Here is a 21,306-nt window from a genome sequence, read left to right as displayed (position 1 = left end):
TTCCTTCTTTCTTTCTTGTAAGGACTGCTCTGCAACAATTATAACATCAGTGTGTTATCAACATTATTTTCACCCTAAGTACAGAACACAGCACCCTACCAGACACTTGGAGGAAAATTAACTCTATCCTAGACAAAACCAGCATTCTGGCTCACTTGTAGTGAGGGATTTCTTGAGTAGTCCCACTACCTGAGAGAATCCCTGGACACCCCTCTACTGGTGCATCAAGCTCTGGCAGCACAGGCCAAAGCTGCAATCTGTCCCAGCCCACATCTTGGCTGGCCCCTTTGCTGGGGCAAAGAGTGACCATGGAGAGGGTGAGAAGCCCCAGTAGGAGGTTCATGTCAGGGAACACTTCAGCTTTCTGTCCCCACAGAGGCAGAACAAAAGCAGCAAGTGCAGTCCCGGGGATGCAGGGCATGCAGGACAATACATTTCAACACCTTGAAACTGTCCCAGGAGGTGGTGGGCTGCACACCCACACATGGCAGCCTTACATAAGGTGTAGGAAAAGGAATTTTTGCTGTAGACGGAGACCAAGAGGAATGCAGACCTGTGTACATGCTGGTATCATGAGATGCTATAGTCATTCACAATCAGCCTGCATCCCCAGCTGGTGACGTGCACGGAAATCACAGAACCATAGAATCATTCAGGCTGTAAGATCATCAAGTCCAACCATCAGGCTCACCTACCAAATCCTGAAATGGATAGACTAAAAATAACATGCACTTAGTGTCCATCCTGCTTCCCACTGCCCTGCAGACTCCTTGGTTAATGAGGAGGTGAGCACAGGGCAGAGAGCAGGGTGGGAAGGAGTGGATCCTCCAGTAGCAAGAGGCTGCAATATACGTAGCCTCTGTGGCAGCAATGTATGTTGCAAAGGCCTGGGGCCCTGGCACTAGGTTTGTGTTAAAGCTCAGCTGGATTTCCTCTCCCTGTGTGAACTGCACAGAAGTAGTGGGCTGAGTCCTGGGGTACCAGGGAGCTCAGGGACAGAGAAGACTTGGACTGGGAATTGTCCCGGGAGACAATGGCTCTGCCCTCCACTGCTTTGCCATATTCTACAGTGCTACCATCGTAGCTAATTAAGGACACCCACTCAAGACTTCCACCGGGTGCCTGACGGTACCACCACACAGCAAATGAACCGAAGTTGAATCCAGATCCCTGGCAGGAGAGCTGCACGGAGTCCCCAGGTGCTCGCAGACCACCACCAGACTCCACCAGCTTTAATTCAGCCCAAATGCCTGAAGAAAGACATCACAGGGAGTAGGGATGCATGTGCCCACGGATGGAAGATCCTCTCCAGAAGGTACAGCAACTCCAGACCAGCACAGACAGAAACGCCAACCCGCTTGCTCCACACAAAGCCCCTGGCCAGGGGCACTGCCCCGACTGCCCTCCTCGGGGCTCAGACAAGGCTGCTCCCAAAGCCTCCCCGACCGCGACAGCCTCCCTCTCCCGCACACACTGGACACGGACCCCTACCAATCTGCCCTCCCCGCCCGCCGCTCACCTGCCGGCCCCAAGGCCAAGGCCAAGGCCAGCAGCCGCGGCCCCAGCCCGCCCGCCATCGGGCCCTGCCGCGCCCGGCGGGAGGCGGACAGGAGCAGAGCGGGGCCAAGCTCGGGCCGCTCCTGCCCGCACCACAAGTCGGGCCCTCGCCGGGGCAGCGCCCACCGCTCCGCCCGCCCAGGCCCGGCCCACACCGCCCCCCGCGGGGCCGCGGCCCCTTCGGCGGACGAGGAGGCGGCCGCGGGGCGGGGCGCGGGGCAGCCCTGTGAGGGAGCGGAGGAGCGCGGCGCCCCGGCAGCCGGAGGCAGGGAGGGAGCCTCCTGGCCCTGCCCTCCCGGCGCTGCCCCGGCCTCGAGCCTTGAGCAGCCCGGCAGTGCCACGCCGGAGCCACACGGAAAAGGTGCTCGGCCGCTCGCTGCCTGCTGTGGCAATGGGAGCCGGCAATGAGAGCCTCACCTCTGCCCTCTTGCAGCTGGAAGCTCCCGTGCTCAGGAGCTCTTGCTCCCATTGCAGCCCGAGCACTGACATTACTGTCAGGGAAGGAGATAGAGGAGGCAGCCACGGCCTGAAGCAGAGCAAAGCGTTTGTTGCAGATAGGTGGACCTCAGGTGTAGGGATCTAGAGCAGGAACTATGGTGGGGGGAGAGAGGAGCCAGCAGCCCTGTGACAGAGTGACTAGGCATGGGGTGATGTGGCAGGGAGGTTTCACAACACCCACAAAAGGAGGCTTAAGCAGAACTACATTCAGCACTTGCATGTAGCTCAGAAGGTCCCACAAGGCACCATCAAGGAGAAATCCCACAAGCCCTTTCTAAGCAGAAGGCATGCTGGGGTACGTCTCCAAGTGTCATAGGCAAAGTTAGGGCTAAGGATGGAAAGTCTTTTCATGAGAGAACTCCATTTGCAGTGTCCTCAAAGCACAGACTTCATGGGTTCGTCTCGGCTTAAGTCATGAAACATTGCAGCTTGACCAATGCTGCACCATGACAGGACACGACACCTGCTGGTTTCACCCCCGAGCTCCAATACATCTTACTGAACCAGCAGGGACACCACAGTCTCCTGCAAACAGAGAGAAAGGGGAGCAGAAGAATGCAAGTATTGTACAAACTCCCAGATGACGAAGTGTGCTAGCAACTAATTGGAACATAAACTGAGTGCAAGCTCAATATGATTTCAATTGGATTGAAAATGATGAGCATATGGAGCAGGAGAAAGCAGAGGAGGAGCCACATGCTCTCAGTGCAGACTCAGACTCACCATCAGCTGGCCTGTGGACCAACAACCCACTCATCAGAAGGGATGCCCATGAGGCTAAATGGCAGAAAAGTCACAATTCAACCTGGTGCATCTTGAGCAATTTGAGCACGTTCCGGGGGATAGTGATACTGGAGGGGTAACTCATGCATGTGTTATTTATATTAAGGCCTTAAAGAATCAGTAAATTCTAAATAGAACATACTAGATCAGTGCAGATGTAAAAACATAGCCGTTCAATCATACTCATTCTTCCCTCTCTGGGATGGGGGATAAAATCAAAAAAAAATTAAACTGAAAGCTTGTGGGTGGACCTGGAGACCGTTTAATGGAATAGAAAAGGGAAGATAATAACAATAATGATGATGACAATGATAGTACTACTATTAAGAGTACATACAAAAGTGATGCAGAATGCAATTGCTCACCACCCGCTGACTGATGCCCAACCTATCCCCGAGCAGCCAGTGTCCCCATCCCCGTCAGCCACCCCATATTAATTGGTCAGCGGAATGTCCTGTGGTATGGAATATCCCTTTGGCAGGTTCGGGTCAGCTCTCCTGGTTCTGTCCCCTCAGAGCTCCTACTGCATCCCCAACCTGGCCACTGGCAGGAGAGTGTGAGAAGCTGAAAAGTCCTTGGCTTAGTGTTAAGCACTGCTCTGCAGCAATTATAACATCAGTGTGTTATCAACATTATTTTCACCCTAAGTACAGAACACAGCACCCTACCAGACACTTGGAGGAAAATTAACTCTATCCTAGACAAAACCAGCATTCTGGCTCACTTGTAGTGAGGGATTTCTTGAGTAGTCCCACTATCTGAGAGAATCCCCGGACTCCCCTCTACTGGTGCATCATGCTCTGGCAGCACAGGCCACAGCTGCAGTCTGTCCCAGCCCACATCCTGACTCGCCCCTTTGCTGGAGCATGTGAGTGACCATGGAGAGGGTGAGAAGCCCCAGTAGGAGGTTCGTTTCAGGGAACACCTCAGCTTTCTGTCCCCATAGGGGCAGCACAGAAGTAGCAAGTGGAGTCCTGTGGATGCAGGGCATGAAGGACAATCTATTTCAACACCTAGAAACTGTCCCAGGAGGTGGTGGCACACCCACACATGGCAGCCTTCCATAAGATGTAGGAAAAGGAATGTTTGTTCTTGAGAGACCAGGAGGAATGTGGACCTGTGTGCATGCTGGTGTCATGAGATGCTATAGTCATTGACAAGTAGCCTGTATCCCCAGCTGGCGACATGCATGGAAATCACAGAACTGTAGAATCATTAAGGCTAGAAAAGACCTGTAAGATCATCAAGTCCAACCATCAACCTTACCTAACAAATCCTGTCATGCATAGGATAAAAAATAACATACCATGGAGTGTCCATCCTGCTTCTCACAGGCCTGAGGATTCCTTAGTGGAGGAAGAGGTGAGCATGAGGCAGGAAGCAGTGGGGAGGAGTGTGTCACACCAGCAGCCACAGGCTTCTAGCCCTGGCTGCCTTACGCTGCCCAAGTCTCACACAGCATGGCAAAGACGTTCCTACTGAGGGGATGGCAGACCTCCTGAGGAGGGCTTTAAACTATAAAGAAGGGGGGAAAGGAGAGAATAACCAGAAGCCCTGTGAGGGAGCGACTGATACAGCCGCTGAGCAAAAGGCATGGGGTGATGTGATAGGAAGGATTCACAAAATCATCAAAATGGGGCTTAAGCAGGACAAGCACTTCCCTAGTCCTGATGGCCACACTGTTTCTGATGCAGGTCAGGATGCCATTGGCCTTCTTGGCCACAGGACACACTGCTGGCTCTTGTTCAGCTGGCTGTCAAACAAAACCCTCAGGTCCTCCTTTTCTGTCAGGACATTTTCCATCCACTCTTCCCCAAGCCTGAATGGGATTGTTACGTCCATCAATCCCACAGAATGGGGTTGTTAGGACCCAACAGCAGCACTCGGCACTTCCTCTCATGAGGAAGCCTTTGCAGCTCTTCTTGCTGCACTCCACCTAACCAGGCCATTTGCCCCTGACACTGCTGCTGATTTTATGTGCCCATACAGGCAATGTGGGAAAGTGCTGAGCTGAAGGCAATACTCTGCACTCTTCAGAAGCTGAATACAGTTCTGCTGCTCCTCTCTGTTCTCTGTGGCAGTGTCACACTTAGAGAAGGTGAGGGGCCCTGGCACTAGGTTTGTGTTAAAGCTCAGCTGGATTTCCTGTCTCTGTGGTAACTGCACAGAAGTAGTGGGCTGAGTCCTGGGGTTCCAGGGAGCTCAGGGACAGAGAAGACTTGGACTGGGAATTGTCCCGGGAGACACTGGCTCGGCCCTCCACTGCTTTGCCATATTTTGTTATTCTACCCTGATAGTTGATGTAGGACACCCACTCTAGACTTCCAGCGCGTGCCTGACGGTACCACCAGACATCATAATACTCGAAACTGAGTCCAGATCCCTGGCAGGAGAACTGCAAGGAGTTTCCAGCTGCTCGCAGACCTCCGCCAGACTCCACGATCTTCAATTCAGCCCAAACACCTGTAGAAAGAGATCACAGGGAGTAGGGATGCGTGTGCCCAAGGAAGGAAGATGCCCACCAGAAGCCCCAGCAACGCCAGCCCAGCACAGAAAAAAACGCCAAGCCCCTTGCTCCACACAAACCCCACTGCCCCGACTGCTGTCCTCGGGGCTCAGACGGGGCTGCTCCCAAAGCCTCCCCGACCAGGACAGCCTCCCACTCTCGCACACACCGGACCCTAGCTGACAACGACGGCGAACGCAGGGCTCCATTGCGCCAGGTAGGGCGGCATGAAGAGACGCTCCATGTTGGTCACGGCCACCCGCCGGCCCAGCCCCGACTCCAACTTCAGCCCCAGCCCCAACCTCACCCCGGCCCCACTGCCCTCCCTGCCCGCCGCTCACCTGCCGGCCCCAAAGCCAAGGCCAAGGCCAGCAGCCGCGGCCCCAGCCCGCCCGCCATCGGGCCCTGCCGCACCCAGCTTGAAGCGGACAGGAGCAGAGAGGGGCTCTTGTCCTATCGCTCCTTATCAGCGAGAACAGGCCGGCCCACAGCTCCCCACAACTTCCTTTCAGGGAGCGGGAGAGAGGCCTCCACTAAGCAGACCGAGCCACATCTTCTCCGGACTGAAAGGAGAAGCCTTCTCCGCTCCACATAGGCATGTCCACTGGTACGTCTTTCATAGCAGTATCTCCCCAGGCACTGCAACATGGGGCATCTGTGGCCTGATGGATCCTGTACTTTTGGTCTAACTCCAGCACAACCGATTGATCCTCAGGGGTGACCTGCTTCTGCATCACCTCTGTGCTGACAGCTCAGTCACATCACAGTATTGAAGACAGCTAAACATTGTTCTTAGGTTTTGGAACCACTGGGGGCTTGGGACTCTTTGTAATGTTAGTCCACTTTACAGGTTCTTTCACAAAGCAGAAGACATTGCTATTTTTTAAAATAAGGTCAGCACTGCCCCTCCTATTACCCTTGCTTTCCAGTGAGCCATGACTCAGACTTCCCATGGGACAATTTTCCGAGATATTAGAGACTTCCACAATGTATTCTCTAACCTTTTTATACATAGCCCTCCTCCCACACAGAAGATGAGCACCACCCCTCCTGTACGCAAACAGTCACACATGTAAATCATTGCTGCTTGAAACTGGCAGGTCATGTACTACGGAAAAAAAAAAATAGAGAGATATTTGCACTCATTCTGGTTATTGCCTTTCCAAATTCTGGTTCTTCAAAGGTTTACCTGTAAGACAGGTTAAAATGACCAAACAACACCTTAGCACAATGCTTCAATTTGCAGGATTTTCATACTCGGTTATATGCTAATTTAATATAGTCATAGAATGGCTTGGGATAGAAGGGACACCAAAAACCATTTAGTTCCAACCCCCTGCCTTAGGCAGGGATGCCACCCAATAGATCAGGTTGATCAGGGCTTCATCCAACTTGGTGTTGAACACCTCCAGGGGTGGGGCATCCACAACCTCTCTGGGCACCATCTTGCAGTGCCTCACCACCCTCTGAGTGAAAATGGTGGTACACCACCTGAGCCCCCATAACCTCTCATCTAAATGTCTCCTCTTTTAGTTTAAAACGATTCCCCCTCATCCTGTCAACATCCAAACGAGCAAAGAGTTGCTCTCCATCCCTTCTATAAATGCCCTGCAAATACTGAAATGTTGTAATGGGGTCACCCAGGAGCCTTTGCTTCTGTAGGCTGAACAGCCCCAAATCTCTCAGCCTTTTTTCATATGAGACGTGCTCCAGCCCCATGATCACATTTGTGGCACTCCTCTGGACCTGCTCTAACAGATCAACATCCTTCTTGTGCTGGGGGCTCCAGACCTGGACACACTACCCCAAGTGGGGCATCACAAGGACAGATTAGAAGGAGACAATCATCTCCCTTGATCTGATGGACAGTCCTCTATTACTGCAGCCCAGGATGCAGTTGGCCTTCTAGGATGCAAGCACACAATTCTGGCTCACGTCAAGCTTTTATTCCAGAAGAACCCCCAAGTCCTTCTCAGTAGGGCTGCTCTCTAGGAGTTCTTCATCCAGTCTGTACTCATGTCTGGGACTGCCCCAGCCCAGGTGCAGCACCTTACACTTAGACTTGTGGAACCTCATTAGGTTCATGTGTGCCCACTTCTCAAGCTTGTCCAGGTCATTTTGGGTGGCATCCCTTCTTTCTATTCTATCAACAACAGAATTTGCCTACAGGACAAAGTGTGTGGATTTTCTGTGAGGGCTGACATGCACAGGCATATCTGTTGTTCTTCATAGCCCACTGTCAAAGAGATTTTGCTTGTAATTTCATGAGAGCTTAGCCTCTTCCTCTGGACAGGTACACTGTAGCTGCTTGCTGCCTCTTGGGTACTTGCAGTGCAATTAGTATGAGCCATAGCCTGAGGCTAGGGTGGGAGAGAAGATTTTTGAGCAACAAGGGACTCTCCCAACCCCTCCTGTACTGTCTTCTATGGAGTATCTCCTAGAGAAAGACCTTGGGCACACTGCAGGAGATTCAGCAATCCCATTCTCTGCAGCAACTGTACAGGCCTAGGGCTGTAGTAGCCTCCTTGGCCCTTGTCTGGAGCAAGTACTGCCAACTGCAATGCTGTTGGTGACAGGCCATGTAAATGTAAGAAGCGTTGAACCTGTAAGTGCATTGCAGGGTTTCTGTGTACTGTGCTGAACCCCTCAATGCAGACTTCATTACTTGGATCTTACTGCCCTGAAACACAACTGGAGTCACAGCACAGCTCTTCACACAACTGCTTTTCCTTTTCCAGCTCATGGAAATGGCACAGGGACGGGTCACGGAGGGAAGTAACAATGGAAATAGGCAACATCTTTTCTAAAGCCCAAGTGAAGAAGGAGACCAAAGGCAGGCAGAGAGGGGCTGAAGGCAGCTAAACTACGCAAGCTGGTTTGGTGACTAGAAATATGCTGAATATCCTCCTCATATTACATTATGGGTTTTGGGGACTTTGGAGAAATAAAGAAGTGATTAAGAGAAAAGAGCTCTTGCAGAAAGGACAGGGCCATCTGTGGTATACAGTGATGCACCCTTGCTCCATGGGAGTAGCCTACAGCTGACACAGCCCAAACCAGCCCTGCAGCTCACAGTTTTCACAATGCCAAGGGAAAGGGTTTTTGTTAAAGCTCTGCTATATTTCCTGTCCCTGTGTGAGCAGCACAGAAATAGCGGGCTGAGTCCCCCACATGCAGATGCTGGAGGGACAGAGATGATTCGGCCCGTGAATTGTCCCGGGAGGCTGTGGCTCGACCTTGTACTGCAGCCCCATATTGCTTTTTAGTACCAGATGGCATGCTGACGTAAGACACCCAGTCAAGACTGCCACCGGGTGCTAGACGGTACCACTGTATAGCAAATAAACTTAAGTTGAATCCAGATCCCTGGCAGGAGAGATTCACGGAGTTCCCAGGTGTTTGCACACCTCCACCAGACTCCACCAACCTCCACAGTGCCCACACGCCTGTAGGAGAGCACATGGAGTGAGGCAGTGAGAACACAGAAAGAAGAGGATGCTAACCAGAAGGCCCACCAACGCGAGACCAGCACAGCCTCAGCTGCTAATCCCCTTACTCTTGAGAAAGCCACTCACCAGGTGCACTGCCCCGACTGCCCTCCTCGGGGCTCAGACGGGGCTGCTCCCAAAGCCTTCCCGATCGCGACAGCCTCCCTCTCCCGCACACACCGGACACGGCCCCAGCCCCGCTGTCCTCCCCGCCCGCCGCTCACCTGCTGGCCCCAAGGCCAAGGCCAAGGCCAGCAGCCGCGGCCCCAGCCCGCCCGCCATCGGGCCCTGCCGCGCCCGGCGGGAGGCGGACAGGAGCAGAGCGGGGCCAAGCTCGGGCCGCTCCTGCCCGCACCACAAGTCGGGCCCTCGCCGGGGCAGCGCCCACCGCTCCGCCCGCCCAGGCCCGGCCCACACCGCCCCCCGCGGGGCCGCGGCCCCTTCGGCGGACGAGGAGGCGGCCGCGGGGCGGGGCGCGGGGCAGCCCTGTGAGGGAGCGGAGGAGCGCGGCGCCCCGGCAGCCGGAGGCAGGGAGGGAGCCTCCTGGCCCTGCCCTTGACTTGAACAAAACTGACTCCACAATCAGTAAGATTGTAACGTAGGTATGTTTATTCAGCGCTGGGCAGCACGGGGAGTAGTCCCGTCAGAAACGTGCTCACCTGACACCGCAACTTCCCTTGCTTATATGCAGTAAAGAGTTACCTATGCATGAAGTTTCACAATACGCCCATAAGTATTCATAACCTGTCCCCGCTTCGTATTAAAACTAGTTCCAACGAGTCATTTCCATAAACTCCTCCCATCCGCGCTTGTGTAGTGTAATCTGGTGGTGGTCATCGGGGGTCGTGGTGATGAAGACTGATGACTCTTCCTCCTCACCGCTAGTTGACCTCTTGTCTTTGTGCAGAATCAGTTGCTGCTTGGCTCTTGTCCATTCGCAGCACCAGTTTCTAACAGTTTCTTAAGATAGGCTCACACTCTTATTAAGAGACTGACCTTGGTAAGGGGCACAAGGCTTCTTGCTTTAGTTAATTATCACAATGCACAATAGGTAGCAAAGACACTAACTACCATCCTACTTTAAAGCCGTCAATGCTCTATCGCTACTTGATAAGCTTCTCCTAACTCCCTCTCTTATCCTCACCGTCAGCTGGCCGGTGGACCAATAACCAACACATCAGAAGAAATGCCCCTGAGGCTAACTAGAAGAAAAGTCACAATTCAACTTGGTGTGTCTCAAATATTTTGAGTGCATTCCGGGAGAAAGTGATATTGGAGGGTTGACTCATGCACATATCCTATTTGGATTAAGGCCTTAAAAAATCAATAAATTGTAAATATCTCTGGAAGCTGTACCAAACTAAAAATGAAGAAACACAACTACAACAACAATAACAACAACAACAAAAGAAACAAACAAACAAACAAAATCCTTTATTTCTTTCTTGTAAGCACTGCTCTGCAGCAATTACAACATCAGTGTGTTATCAAAATTATTTTCACCTTGAGTCCAAAACACAGCACCCTACCAGGCACTTGGAGGAAAATTAACTCTATCCTAGACAAAACCAGCATTCTGGCTCACTTGTAATGACGGATTTCTTGAGTAGTCCCACTATCTGAGAGAATCCCTGGACACCCCTCTACTGGTGCATCAAGCTCTGGCAGCACAGGCCAAACCTGCAGTCTGTCCCAGCCCACATCCTGACTCGCCCCTTTGCTGGAGCATGTGAGTGAACATGGAGAGGGTGAGAAGACCCAGTAGGAGTCTCATGTCAGGGAACACTTCAGCTTTCTGTCCCCACAGAGGCAGCATAGAAGTAGCAAGTGCAGTCCCAGGGATGCAAAACATGCAGGACAATATATTTCAACACCTAGAAACTGTCCCAGGAGGTGGTGGGCTGCACACCCACACATGGCAGCCTTCCATAAGGTGTAGGAAAAGGAATTTTTGCTGTAGACAGAGATCAAGAGGAATGCGGACCTGTGTGCATGCTGGTATCATGAGATGCTATAGTCATTCACAATCAGCCTGCATCCCCAGCTGGTGACGTGCACGGAAATCACAGAACCATAGAATCATTAAGGCTAGAAAAGACCTGTAAGATCATCAAGTCCAACCATCAACCTTACCTAACAAATCCTGTCATGCATAGGTTAAAAAAGTAACATACCACGGAGTGTCCATCCTGCTTCTCACAGGCCTGAGGATTCCTTGGTGGAGGAAGAGGTGAGCATGGGGCAGGGAGCAGTGGGGTGGAGTGTGTCACACCAGCAGCCACAGGCTTCTAGCCCTGGCTGCCTTACGCTGCCCAAGTCTCACACAGCATGGCAAAGACGTTCCTACTGAGGGGATGGCAGACCTCCTGAGGAGGGCTTTAAACTATAAAGAAGGGGGGAAAGGAGAGAATAACCAGAAGCCCTGTGAGGGAGCGACTGATGCAGCCACTGAGCAAAAGGCATGGGGTGATGTGATAGGAAGGATTCACAAAATCATCAAAATGGGGCTTAAGCAGGACAAGCACTTCCCTAGTCCTGATGGCCACAGTTTCTGATGCAGGTCAGGATGCCATTGGCCTTCTTGGCCACAGGACACACTGATGGCTCATGTTCAGCTGGCTGTCAAACAAAACCCTCAGGTCCTCATTTTCTGTCAGGACACATTCTATCCACTCTTCCCCAAGCCTGAATGGGATTGTTACATCTGTCAATCTCTACTGAATGGGGTTGTTAGGACACAAGATCAGCACTTGGCACTTCCTTTCATGAGGAAGCCTTTGCAGCTCTTCTTGCTGCACTCCACCTGACCTGGCCATTTTCCCCTGACACTGCTGCTGATTTTATGTGCCTCTGCAGGCAATCTGGGAAAGTTCTGATCTCAAGGCACTACTCCGCACTCTTCAAAAGCTTAATACAGTTCTGCTGCTCCTCTCTGTTCTCTGTGGCAGTGTCACACTTAGAGAAGGCGAGGGGCCCTGGCAGCAGGTTTGTGTTAAAGCTCAGCTGGATTTCCTGTCCCTGTGGGAACTGCACAGAAGTAGTGGGCTGAGTCCTGGGGTAGAAGGGCACGCAGGGACAGATAAGCTTTGGACTGGGAATTGTCCCGGGAGACACTGGCTCGACCCTCCACTGCTTTGCTATATTCTACAGTGCTACCAACATAGTTAAGGTAGGACATCCACTCGAGACTTTCACCAGGTGCCTGACGGTACCACCAGACATCGTAAGTTCCAAGGATGAATCCAGATCCCTGGCAGGAGAGCTGCACGGAATCTCCAGCTGCTCGCAGACCTCCGCCAGACTCCACCACAATCAACTGAGCCCAAACACCTGTAGAAAGAGATCACAGGGAGTAGAGATGCGTGTGCCCACGGAAGGAAGGTGCCCTCCAGAAGCCCCAGCAATGCCAGCCTAGCATAGACAGAAATGCCAACCCACTTGCTCCACACAAGGCCCCTGGCCAGCGGCACTGCCCCAACTGCCCTCCTGTTGGCTCAGATGGGGCTGCTCCCAATGCACCCCCGACCCCGACAGCCTCCCTCTCCCCACACACCGGACCCTAGCTGACAACGACGGCGAGCGCCAGGCTCCAGTGCGCCAGGTGGGGCAGCACCAGGAGACGCGCCACGTCGGTCACGGCCAACCCCCGTCCCAGACCCGACTCAAGTTTAAGCCCCAGCCCCAACCCCGCCCAGCCCCGCTGCTCTCCCCGCCCGCCGCTCACCTGCCGGTCCCAAGGCCAAGGCCAAGGCCAGCAGCCGCGGCCCCAGCCCGCCCGCCATCGGGCCCTGCCGCGCCCGGCGGGAGGCGGACAGGAGCAGAGCGGGGCCAAGCTCGGGCCGCTCCTGCCCGCACCACAAGTCGGGCCCTCGCCGGGGCAGCGCCCACCGCTCCGCCCGCCAGGGCCCGGCCCACACCGCCCCCCGCGGGGCCGCGGCCCCTTCGGCGGACGAGGAGGCGGCCGCGGGGCGGGGCGCGGGGCAGCCCTGTGAGGGAGCGGAGGAGCGCGGCGCCCCGGCACGAGCCTGGTCGTTCCCTCGGATGACCCGAGCAGCCTGGATGCGGAAAACTGAGTGGCCTCCATGAAGAAATCCAACTGCAAGCCGCAATCCCCTGCTCCGCTGCAGAACACGACTGCCTCGGAATCGATACCCTGGCGAGACACACGATAAATCATCTCTAACTCACTCAGACTCATTGACCTCCCGGGAAACTAGTGCTTCCTCCACAGCAAACAAATTCAGCAGTTCATCCCTTCTGCACAAGAAAATAGTCACATTTAGGATCAGAAGGAAAAGCTGTCCAGTGTTTAACCATGGAATCATAGAAACATGGAGAACGACACCTCCTTGCTGCAACCTTCTCTCAGACAGCTGCAGAGAATGATCAGGTCTCCCCTCAGCCTGCTTTTCTCTACACTAAAAAAAAATCAGTTCCCTCGGCTGCTGATGAGAACACTTGCTTTCTAGTCCCCTCACCAGCTTTCTTGCTCTTTGCACATACTCAAGCAACTCAATATCCTTCTGTGGTCGTTTTACTTGGGTGGACAGCCGAGTTGACCACAGCCGCTCTCTCACTCCACCTCCTCAAAGAAAAATGGGGACAACAAACAACACAAAGGGCTCAAGATTTGACATAAGGATGATATAAGTAAATGCAAAAATAAGAAGGGGGAAAAAAATAAAAGGCAAAGGCTGCACGGAAGCATAGAGAGAGAAAAGCAGTTACTCTCTACTTCCCATCAACGAGCAACATTCAGCCACATCCTGGGAAGCGTGGCCTCAATACACATAGTGGTTGTTTGGGAGAGCACACCCTTCCACAACGAGGCCCCCCACCTCTCCTTCACCTTTCCCACATTTATTGCTCAGAGTGACATCATATGGCATGGAATAGACCTTTGGTCGATTTAGGTCAGCTGCCCCAGTGATGTCCCCTCCCAATCACTTACACACCCCCAGTCTGCTGGCTCCTGGGGGGTTGGAGGGAGTCCTGATGCTGTGCCAGTAGTGGGCAACAATAAACGAAAAGCTGGTATGACACCAGTGCTCTTCTGGCTACAAGTGCAGGGCACAGCACTGTATGGGCTGCTGCAAGGAGAGTTAGCATGCCAGCCAGACCCAGCACACCTCCTTGTAGTGAGGGGACCAAAACGAACACAATATCAGAGATGTGTTGTCACCAGAGCCACATACCAAAGGACCATTACTTCCCAACTCCTGATGGCCTCACTGTTTCTGATGAGATTGGCCTTCTTGGCTGCATGGGCACACTTCGGGCTCATGTTCATCTGACTGTCAAACAAAACCCTCAGGACCTCTTTGGCCAAGACACTTTCCATTCACAGTTCCACAAGCCTGAATGGGATTGTTACATCCATCAATCCCACAGAACGGGGTTGTTTGGGCCCAAGAGTAACACTCAGCACTTCCTCTCATGAGGATGCCTGTGCAGCACTTCTTGCTGCACTCCAGCTGACCTGGCCTTTTGCCCCTGACACTGCTGTTGATGCCATGTGCCCCGACAGGCAAAGTGGGAAAGGGTTGAGAACAATATGGTTCTGCTTCTCCTCCCAGCTCTTGGTGGCAGCAACACATTTAGAAAAGGGAAGGGACCCTGGGAGCAGGTTTGTGTTTAAGCTCAGCTGGGTTTCCTGTCCCTGTGCGAACTGCACAGAAGTAGTGAGCAGAGTCCTGGGGTACCAAGGCACGCAGGGACAGAGAAGACTTGGACTGGGAATTGTCCCGGGAGGCTGTGGCTCGGCCCTCCACTGCTTTGTCATATTCTCGTATCCTACCATCATAGTTAATAAAGGAAACCCACTCTAGACTGCCACTGGGTGCCTGACGGTACCACAAGACATGATAACTTCCAAAGGTGAATCCAGATCCCTGGCAGGAGAGATGCACGGAGTCTCCAGGTGCTCGCTGACTTCCACCAGACTCCACCAGACTCAACTGAGTCCAAACACCTGCAGAAGGAGAGCACAGGGATTGGGGCAGTGTGTGCCCATGGAGAGGAAGGATGCTTTCTAGAAGCTCCTGCGACTACAGCACAGCACAACCTGAGTGACCAACCCCGGTGCTCCCTAGAAAGCCCGTGTCCAGGGGCACTGCCCCGACTGCCCTCCTCGGGACTCAGACGGGGATGTTCCCAAAGCCTCCCCGACCGCGACAGCCTCCCTCTCCCGCACACACAGGACACGGCCCCGGCCCCGGCCCCAGCCCCGGCCCCGGCCCCGCTGCCCTCCCCGCCCGCCGCTCACCTGCCGGTCCCAAGGCCAAGGCCAAGGCCAGCAGCCGCGGCCCCAGCCCGCCCGCCATCGGGCCCTGCCGCGCCCGGCGGGAGGCGGACAGGAGCAGAGCGGGGCCAAGCTCGGGCCGCTCCTGCCCGCACCACAAGTCGGGCCCTCGCCGGGGCAGCGCCCACCGCTCCGCCCGCCCAGGCCCGGCCCACACCGCCCCCCGCGGGGCCGCGGCCCCTTCGGCGGACGAGGAGGCGGCCGCGGGGCGGGGCGCGGGGCAGCTCGGCGGGCAGCGGAGGAGCGCGGCGCCCCGGCAGCCGGAGGCAGGGAGGGAGCCTCCTGGCCCTGGCCTCACCGTCAGCTGCCCGGTGGACCAACAACCCACACCTCAGGAGGGATTCCACTGAGGCTAACTAGCAAAGTCACAATTCAACCTGGTCTGTCTCACATATTTTCAGTGCATTCCGGGAGAAACTGATATTGGAGGGTTGCCTCATGCACGTGTCTTATTTGGAGTAAAGCCTTAAAAAGTGCATAAATTGTAAATATCTCTCCAGAAGCTGCATAGAACTAAAAAACAAAATACACAACAACAACAGCAACAAAACCAACAAAACCACTCCTTTCTTTCTTTCTTTCTTTCTTTCTTTCTTTCTTTCTTTCTTTCTTTCTTTCTTTCTTTCTTTTAATGAATGCTCTGCAACTACTACAACATCAGTGTGTTATCGACATTATTCTCATCATAGGTCCAAAACACGACTCCCTACCAGATGCTTGGATGGAAAAATAACTCTATCCTGGCCAAAACCAGGATATGGCTGACTTGTAATGAGGGATTGCTTGAGTAGTCACACAGTCTGAAAGAATCCCTGGACACCCCTCTACTGGTGTATCACGCAGGAATTTGGACCTGTGTGCATGCTGGTATCATGAGATGCTATAGTCATTAACAAGTAGCCTGCATCCCCAGCTGGTGACGTGCATGGAAATCACAGAACTGTAGAATCATTAAGGCTAGAAAAGACCTGTAAGATCATCAAGTCCAACCATCAACCTTACCTAACAAATCCTGTCATGCATAGGATAAAAAAATAACATACCACTGAGTGTCCATCCTGCTTACCACAGGCCTGTGACCTGTTTGGTGGAGAAGGAGGTGGGCATGGAGCAGGAAGCAGGTTGGAGAGGAGCATGTCACCCCAGCAGCCAGAGGCTTCAGGCCCTGGCCTGCTCACGCTACCCCAGACTCACACAGCGTGGCAAAGACGTTCTTACTGAGGGGATGGCAGACCTCCCGAGGAGGACGTTAAACTATAAAGAAGGGGGGAAAGGAGAGAATAACCAGAAGCCCTGTGAGGGAGTGACTGATGCAGCTGCTGAGCAGAAGGCGTGGGGTGATGTGATAGGAAGGATTCACAAAATCATCAAACTAGGGCTTAAGCAGGACAAGCACTTCCCCAGTCCTGATGGCCACACTGTTTCTGATGCAGGTCAGGATGCCATTGGCCTTCTTGGCCACAGGACACACTGCTGGCTCTTGTTCAGCTGGCTGTCAAACTAAACCCTCAGGTCCTCCTTTTCTGTCAGGACACTTTCCATCCACTCTTCCACAAGACTGAATGAGATTGTTATTCCCCAAAATCCTATTGAATGGGGTTGTTAGGACTCAAGAGCAGCACTCGGCACTTCCTCTCATGAGGAAGCCTGTGCAGCTCTTCTTGCTGCAGCTGACCAGGCCATTTGCCCCTGACACTGCTGTTGATCCCATGTGCCCCGACGGGCAAAGTGAGAAAGGGCTGAGCTGAAGGCAGTTCTCTGCCCTCTTCAGCAAGGAAATATGGTTCTGTTGCCCCTCCTTGTTCTCTGTGGCAGCAATGCACATAGGAAAGGCAAGGGAGTAGGTTTCTGCTAAAGCTTAGCTGAATTTCTCTGAAGTTCTCTGTGGCAGCAATACATGTAGAAAAGGAAAAGGACCCTGGGAGCAGGTTTGTGTTTAAGCTCAGCTGGGTTTCCTGTCCTTGTGGGAACTGCACAAAAGTAGTGGGCTGAGTCCTGGGGTAGAAGGGCACGCAGGGACAGATAAGCTTTGGACTGGGAATTGTCCTTGGAGGCTGTGACTCGGCCCTCCACTGCTTTGCCATATTTTGTTGTTCTAACATCAAAGTTAATGTAGGACACCCATTCGAGGCTTCCACCAGGTGCCTGACGGTACCACCAGACAGAATGATCTTGGAATCTGAATCCGGATCCCTTGCAGGAGAGCTGCACGGAGTCTCCAGGTGTCCGCAGACCACCACCAGACTCCACCAACTTCCACTGAGCCCACACACCTGCAGCAGAGCACATGGAGTGGGGTAGTGTGTGCACACAGAAAGAAGAGGATGCTAACCAGAAGGACCAACAACCCCAGGCCAGCACAGGCACAGTCGCCAACACACTAATGAGCAAGAAAGCCCCTCGCCAGGGGCACTGCCCCGACTGCCCTCCTCGGGACTCAGACGGGGATGTTCCCAAAGCCTCCCCAACCGCGACAGCCTCCCTCTCCCGCACACACAGGACACGGCCCCGCTGGCCTCCCCGCCCGCCGCTCACCTGCCGGCCCCAAGGCCAAGGCCAAGGCCAGCAGCCGCGGCCCCAGCCCGCCCGCCATCGGGCCCTGCCGCGCCCGGCGGGAGGCGGACAGGAGCAGAGCGGGGCCAAGCTCGGGCCGCTCCTGCCCGCACCACAAGTCGGGCCCTCGCCGGGGCAGCGCCCACCGCTCCGCCCGCCCAGGCTCGGCCCACACCGCCCCCCGCGGGGCCGCGGCCCCTTCGGCGGACGAGGAGGCGGCCGCGGGGCGGGGCGCGGGGCAGCTCGGCGGGCAGCGGAGGAGCGCGGCGCCCCGGCAGCCGGAGGCAGGGAGGGAGCCTCCTGGCCCTGCCTTCCCGGCGCTGCCCCGGCCTCGAACCCCGTGCAGCCCGGCAGGAGGGAACCGGCAGTGCTGCGCCGCAGCCACACGGAAAGCTGCTCGGCCGCTCGCTGCCTGCTGTGGCCACGAGAGCCACCAGTGAGAGCCTCATCCCTGCCGTCCTGCAGCTGCAAACAGCCGTACTCAGGAGCTCTTGCTCCCATCACAGCCTGAGCACTGACATTACTGTCAGGGAAGGAGATAGAGGGAGACAGCCAGGGCATGAAGCAAAGTGTTTGTTGCTGATAGGTGGACCTCCAGTAGAGGGCTGTAGAGCAGGCACTACGGTGGAGGGAGAGAGGAGCCAGCAGCCCTGTGAGGAAGTGACTAACACAGGTGCTGAGTAAAGAGCATGGGGTGATGTGGCAGGGAGGCTTCACAACATCCACAAAAGGAGGCTTAAGCAGAACCACCTTCAGCACTTGCATGTAGCCCAGAAGGTTCCACAAGGCACCATCAAGGAGAAATCCCAGAAAAACTTCCTAGAATGCCAAAATGCTGGGGTGTGTCCCCCAAGTGTCTGTAGACTTATGCAGCTGTATGGTGAATAACCCAGATATGTTAGGAGATGCGCATTGCTGCGCTCAGGCTGTATATGAGACAGGGAGTGAACACTCCATGTCTGCCCTACCAACAGATGTGTAAGAACCTGGAAGTCACTTCCAAACTTTTCCAGGTCTCAGAGATTTTCCTCAGAAGTATTATCCACCTGTCAGTCCTGAGGCTGTTATTGCCCCCATGACAGAAAAGCCATAATAACAGTGTAAGAGCACGGTCTGCTGGCGGGACATCTCTCCTCATATTTGATTCTGTTCAGCACACTTCAACCCTTCAGAGAGCTCTAAGACTTCACACTGTGCTTCTCTCTCACCAGTGTCTTCATGGCATGGGAGCTTGTGGGCAGACCCGGCCCACCCAACCATGGGTTCAGTGCCTTCCATGAAGATAGGCAGAGGAGAGTCCTGACAACAAAAATGAGTGGGAGGAGGGAGAAATGGCATTCCTCTCTCTCCACAACCCCTTCCCCCTCCCCCTACCCCCACCCTGAAGAACATGAGCTTTTCCCATTGGGAAAGAGCCATTGAACAGGTAGCTCCCACATGGTGGGGAAAATTCTCTCTGTCCCTGCCAAGCAGAGAGCATGAGATCTACACTTCTGTCCATAGCACAGGCCCAAACTCCCACAGGAAACAAAAGTACATCTCAGGCTGCTCTGTCCATGTGCTGCCATCCTGGTTCACGTCCTTATCCTTGTCCTTACAGGATGTTCATGCTGCAGTGCCCATGGGACTGGGGCCGCCCCTCTTGGGACTACCAGATGGAGCAGCCACAGTGGTGACCTGTGGAAAAATACAGACACAAAGGATGTCTGCTTGCATGCAGGTGCTAGCCTAGGAACCCAGAGGACCATCCTTGATGAGTGCACCTGGGACTGCATTCTTGGCAAGCACAGCTGGGAGACCAAGATACCCTTGATGAGCACAGAACAAAACCAACTGTGACAATGAACTAACCAGCTGACAAAGTAAAAATCAGTCTGAGAAAGCAGAAATTATTATTGGCTGCTGGCCGTTCCAGTGGGAAAGCAGAAGTCAGCAACAGCCATTGGTTGCTCTGAGAAGTGGTGACTTATGCCCCCTTATGTCTCTAATGATATAAAAATAAGTCACAGTCTACCTGAAACTGGAGCTTCTTCCACAAGCTCCCCTCCAAGAAGTACCAGATGGACTGAACCCTAGCTAGGCATACCTGGCAGCCTCCAGACTCCAGACCATGGATCATTCATGAAGAGAGACTTTCCCACCTCGATTAGCTCCAATCCTGGTAGCAATATGGTGAGTATTGTATCGAAAACACTCCAAATGTCATAGACATGCATTTAAGTAAGTAATAATAGAACCATTTAGGTTGGAAAAGACCTCCAAGATCATCTGGTCTGACCATCCCCCTACCACCAGTATCACCCACTAAGCCATGTCCCTAAGCATTACGTTCAACATTTCCTTAAACACCCTCTGGAATGGTGACAGCACCACTTCCCTGGGCAACCCATTCCAATGCTTGACTACTCTGAGAAATTTCTCAGAATTTCTAACCTAAACCACCCCTGGCACAACTTGAGGCCATTCCCTCTTGTCCTATTGCTAGTTACCTGTGAGAAGAGGCCAACCCCCAGCTCCCCACAATTTCCTTTCATGAGTTGTAGAGAGCAATAAGGTCTGCCCTAAGCGTCCTCTTCTCCAGACTAAACAACCTCAGTTCCCTCAGCTGCTCCTTGTAAGAGTTGTGTTCCAGGCCTTTCACCAGCTTCGTAGCCCTTCTCTGGACATGCTCCAGGGCCTTGATGTCTTTCTTGTAGTGAGGGGCCCAAAACTGAACACAATACTCATGGTGTGGCCTCACCAGAGCAGAGTACAGGGGGACAATCACCTCCCCTGTCCTGCTGGCTACACTGTTCTGGATACAAGTCAGGATGCTTTTGGCCTTCTTAGCCACCTGGGCACACTGCAGACTCATGTTCAGGCAAGCATCAACCAACACCCCAACATCAGTAAGATCATAAGTATACACTTGCTTTACAGTAGGAATTTGTTATTACTTGCAAATAATCATCTTAAAAAAAAAAAAAAAAAACGACATCAATCTCTGTGACCTTGCATATTATAGAATCTTACTATCCCACTGTTGTGATCTTCAGACACACACAAGCTTACAGGTTGTGACGTTATCCTGAGCTCTGACAGTTGTGAACGTGACAGGGGAAAGGTTATGGGCAGGAATTGGAAGAATCCCATAAACACAACAAAAGCCAGAACAGGCTTGCAGCAACAACTTTTCTGAATTTTGTGAAGCAACCCATTGTGGGTTGTACAGAAAGAGGGATTGACGATGTGAAGAGGTGTTGCCTATCCTTGGACTGTTTGATGAGGAAAGAAGTGAGGTGTGAAAGGACTTCTGTGCATCATGGACAGCAGAAAGTCTGGGGTGTTAAGAGAAGGTTGGGCTCACTGACAGTGCTCCCAGGGTGCCTGGCAAGCTCAGTTTCTTCAGCTAACACAGCCTGGGCTGGGATCTGAACAAGATGTTTGTGTTAACGATCTACTGGATTTCCTGTCCCTGTGGGAATGGCACAAAAGTAGCAGGCTGAGTCCTGGGGGCACAGGGTATGCAGGTACAGAGATGCTTTTGCCTGAGAGTTGTCCCGGGAGACATTGGCTCTGCCCTCCACAACTGGGCCAAATTTAATATATGAAGAGCTAGTGCTGATGTAGGACACCCACTC

General features: G+C 53.5%; 2 protein-coding genes and 1 gene segment (V, D, J or C); all 3 read right to left on the bottom strand.

The window, feature by feature from the left end:
* The window catches only part of LOC311423015 (uncharacterized protein), a 219,465-nt gene that overhangs the window by 124,389 nt on the left and 73,770 nt on the right, over positions 1–21,306 (bottom strand). The window lies entirely within an intron of this gene.
* Positions 1–21,306, bottom strand: part of LOC311423019 (T cell receptor delta constant-like) — a 97,035-nt gene that overhangs the window by 56,892 nt on the left and 18,837 nt on the right.
* On the bottom strand, positions 10,214–17,819 carry LOC311423034 (uncharacterized protein). 3 transcript variants are annotated; one of them, XM_084496632.1, is made up of 4 exons: positions 17,669–17,819; positions 14,656–14,803; positions 13,021–13,089; positions 10,214–12,162 (listed from the first exon to the last, which is right to left on the bottom strand). In XM_084496632.1, the coding sequence occupies exons 1-4, from the start codon at positions 17,724–17,726 to the stop codon at positions 12,024–12,026; spliced, it is 414 nt and encodes a 137-aa protein (XP_084352758.1). In that variant the 5' UTR covers positions 17,727–17,819; the 3' UTR covers positions 10,214–12,023. The 3 variants fall into 3 exon arrangements, 1 of the variants encoding a protein (XP_084352758.1); XR_014685558.1 differs by lacking the exon at positions 13,021–13,089; XR_014685559.1 differs by lacking the exons at positions 10,214–12,162; positions 13,021–13,089; positions 14,656–14,803 and adding an exon at positions 15,730–17,406.

The sequence above is a fragment of the Aythya ferina genome (genome assembly GCF_964211825.1).
Source record: "Aythya ferina genome assembly, chromosome: 23".
NCBI lineage: Eukaryota > Metazoa > Chordata > Aves > Anseriformes > Anatidae > Aythya > Aythya ferina.
Note: the sequence above shows the minus strand (reverse complement) of the source record. Positions and strands in the feature narration are given on the sequence as shown.

What these genes read in the sequence shown, in the direction of transcription:
- LOC311423034 (XM_084496632.1), bottom strand. Translation starts at nt 17,726, where the DNA reads ATGGCGGGCGGGCTGGGGCCGCGGCTGCTGGCCTTGGCCTTGGCCTTG. An exon ending in CTTGGCCTTGGGGCCGGCAG is followed by an intron (nt 14,804 to 17,668) that starts GTGAGCGGCGGG and finishes CTCCTTCTGCAG; the next exon opens with GTGTTTGGACTCAGTTGAGT. An exon ending in CGGGAGGTCAATGAGTCTGA is followed by an intron (nt 12,163 to 13,020) that starts GTGAGTTAGAGA and finishes CTCTTTCTACAG; the next exon opens with GTGTTTGGGCTCAGTTGATT.